The sequence below is a fragment of the Montipora capricornis genome, unplaced genomic scaffold (assembly GCF_036669925.1).
Source record: "Montipora capricornis isolate CH-2021 unplaced genomic scaffold, ASM3666992v2 scaffold_476, whole genome shotgun sequence".
Lineage (NCBI taxonomy): Eukaryota > Metazoa > Cnidaria > Anthozoa > Scleractinia > Acroporidae > Montipora > Montipora capricornis.
Window position 1 is genome coordinate 260,001 of NW_027180213.1, and position 2,500 is coordinate 262,500.

Consider the following 2,500-nt stretch of genomic DNA (forward strand, 5'->3'; position numbering starts at 1 on the left):
GCAATAGAAAGTTAACTAAGGTAAAAGTTCGGTCTACTCTGCGAGCAGGCATGGTTAAGGTCGGTAACCAAGGTTTGGATGACAGATACATCCGCTTGCGGTCGCATAGAATTTCACATCCTGTGGTGTCGGTATTGCGTCAGGCTCATTCGATCACGTTTTCAAGACCAGGTTTTCGACCAAGTTTTTACGTCTGGTTTCGGTCTACGAAGAAGGTATGGCAAAAAACAAAAACACCAATCCTTACGAATGCGACCAACCCGAAAGGTAAAGTTAACACCGTTGTATAGCTAATTTGTGCATATAAATATTTCTTTCTTGTGGTGATTGTTGATCCTTGAGCCTGTATTTATTTTCTATCAATTGTTTCGCCAGGGACGATGCATATTCCACGTTGTCGCCATTTTCCTATGCAAGACAACCAGGGTTACAACCCTCCCCGTACAATCAACAGTTCATGCCACAGCAATACTATGTTCCGCCAATGATGTCCTCGATGCAGATGATGGCACCATTCACCCATTCGCCTGCCCATGCGGTTCAGGCTTCGCAGTATTCGGATACGCCTACATCGAGTCAAGGAAACGCTGAAAACGGAGCGCAAAGGAAAAAAAATCGATGGGCTGACACCGAAGAAAAGATTTTAATTGAACTGTTCGGCGAGAATGAGGATAAACTTCGCTACCGGTCATTCAATTCCCCGGAGTGGCAGTCTATCGCCAGGCAACTGCAAGAAAGGTGCAGACGAGAGAACGTCGAATACGAGAAATCTGCCCAGCAGTGCAAAAATAAAATGGCGAACCTCACCAAAAAATACAAGACCGTGACAGATAAACTAAGGACCACTGGATATGGAAAGGGAGGAGACGACGAAGACGAAGAAAAGGAAACCGAGAGTGGAGCTGAGCTCATACCAAGAAATTTTCACGATATGGATGACATTTTAGGCAACCGAGAAGCTGTTAATCCCAAGCACGTACTGGAAAGCAGCTCACAACACGTTGACAGTTCCCCGGAAATTGATCAAGATTTGCTGGAAAAGGAGGCCTTAGATGAGGAGATGTTGGCGGCTGCTCGCGCCCAAAAGGAGAGGAATACGCCTGGCACTTCTGGCGTTGATGGCTCTGAAGAAGAGGACGCAGATATGGCTTTCGCGAAATCACTGTTTTCCAAGAACAAAAGCAGAAAAAGGAAGGGCCCTAGCACGAGCACACCCAATCCAAAGAGTCGCGCGGTAGAATCGGCGAAATCGGCGAAAAAGAATCCTAGAAAGAAGACCAAAGGTGGGGCTGGCGCAGAGGAACAAAGCGCAGTCCGTTCGTTCCTTGAAAGGGCACAAGAAAAGGAGAGGATGGCTGAAGCAGAAAGGGTAAGCAGACAACAACAGCAAAAATTTTCAATGGATGCATTGGCGATGTTAGGAAATATTCTTAAGGATGTCACCAAAGGCAAAGAATAAATAACTAGAGTCTTTTATTCGTTTTTTCCTTGCATTTCAATCGTTTCTGTTCGTTGACGGTGATCATTATAATCATCATTAAGTGACAATCTGGACGTTTGTAATTTGTTGTTTATATGTATATGGATTTTTTATGGAAGGAATTATAATTTAAATGAAATCAGTTATTTCCTTGCGAGCAGAGTCTCCTTTCATTTTTCAAGAAAACGAGGCAAAGGGAAGCCTCAACTGATAAGCACGAATTTAAATAATGGAATATCAGCCAGACAAATTGCTAATTAATTTTAGGGAAGACTGTTCCTCTCGTGATACAAGATATAAAAAACGAAAGAGACTACAATTAATTAGGTACATGATTTAGCAAAAATAAGATTCTCTATTTCTTCATTGAAAACGTAACAGTAACAGTAAGATTATAATAAATACATATTTACAAGAAAGTGGATATTGAAAAACGCAACAAAGTTTTAGCCTAGCAAGAAGCTGTACTTTTGAAAGTGGTAATTAAAAGGCAGTCTTTATTTAATGTTTTGTTTGGGCTATGATAGATACTGCATTATATTATCTCTAATGTCCGAAGCGCCCAACTGCATATCCCCATTGAAAGAATCTTCATCCTCATAGTCGTCCTCAACTGGGTCTATAGTGCTTGGGTCTCCCACAATAATACAGATGTTGTGCAGGACACAACAAGCCATGATAGTGAGGGGGACGCTACTTATCTTTTCCTCCATTGCTTTATAGAGACACCTCCAGCGACCTTTCAAAATTCCGTAGGCTTGTTCTAGAACAACCCGCGCTTGACTGAGGGCACAATTGTACTGCAACTGACTCTCGGTTAATGTACAAGTTTGCTTGAAAGGTTTCATTAACCACTTTGATAAGGGATAAGCTGAGTCCCCAACAAGCAAAGGTCCGACTTCACAAGCCCCAATTTGTTTAGATGGCCCGTTTAGCCAGTTACCTTGACCGACCTCGCTGTGCACTTTGCTCAATCGGAGAATGCGGGCATCATGTATACTGCCAGGAAAGCCTGTACTT

At 42.7% G+C, this 2,500-nt stretch overlaps 2 protein-coding genes across 2 annotated transcripts in view; one reads left to right on the plus strand and one right to left on the minus strand.

Annotated features, from left to right (window-relative positions):
* The first annotated feature begins 487 nt into the window (after positions 1-487).
* LOC138036309 (caldesmon-like) lies at positions 488-1,459 on the plus strand. The gene has a single exon (XM_068882638.1). The coding sequence runs from the start codon at positions 488-490 to the stop codon at positions 1,457-1,459; it is 972 nt and encodes a 323-aa protein (XP_068738739.1).
* A 539-nt stretch (positions 1,460-1,998) lies between these two features.
* The window catches only part of LOC138036310 (uncharacterized), an 807-nt gene continuing 305 nt past the window's right edge, over positions 1,999-2,500 (minus strand). Inside the window, exon 1 of the mRNA XM_068882639.1 lies at positions 1,999-2,500. This exon is cut by the window's right edge and continues 305 nt beyond it. Within this exon, the coding sequence (XP_068738740.1) occupies positions 1,999-2,500 (502 nt within the window).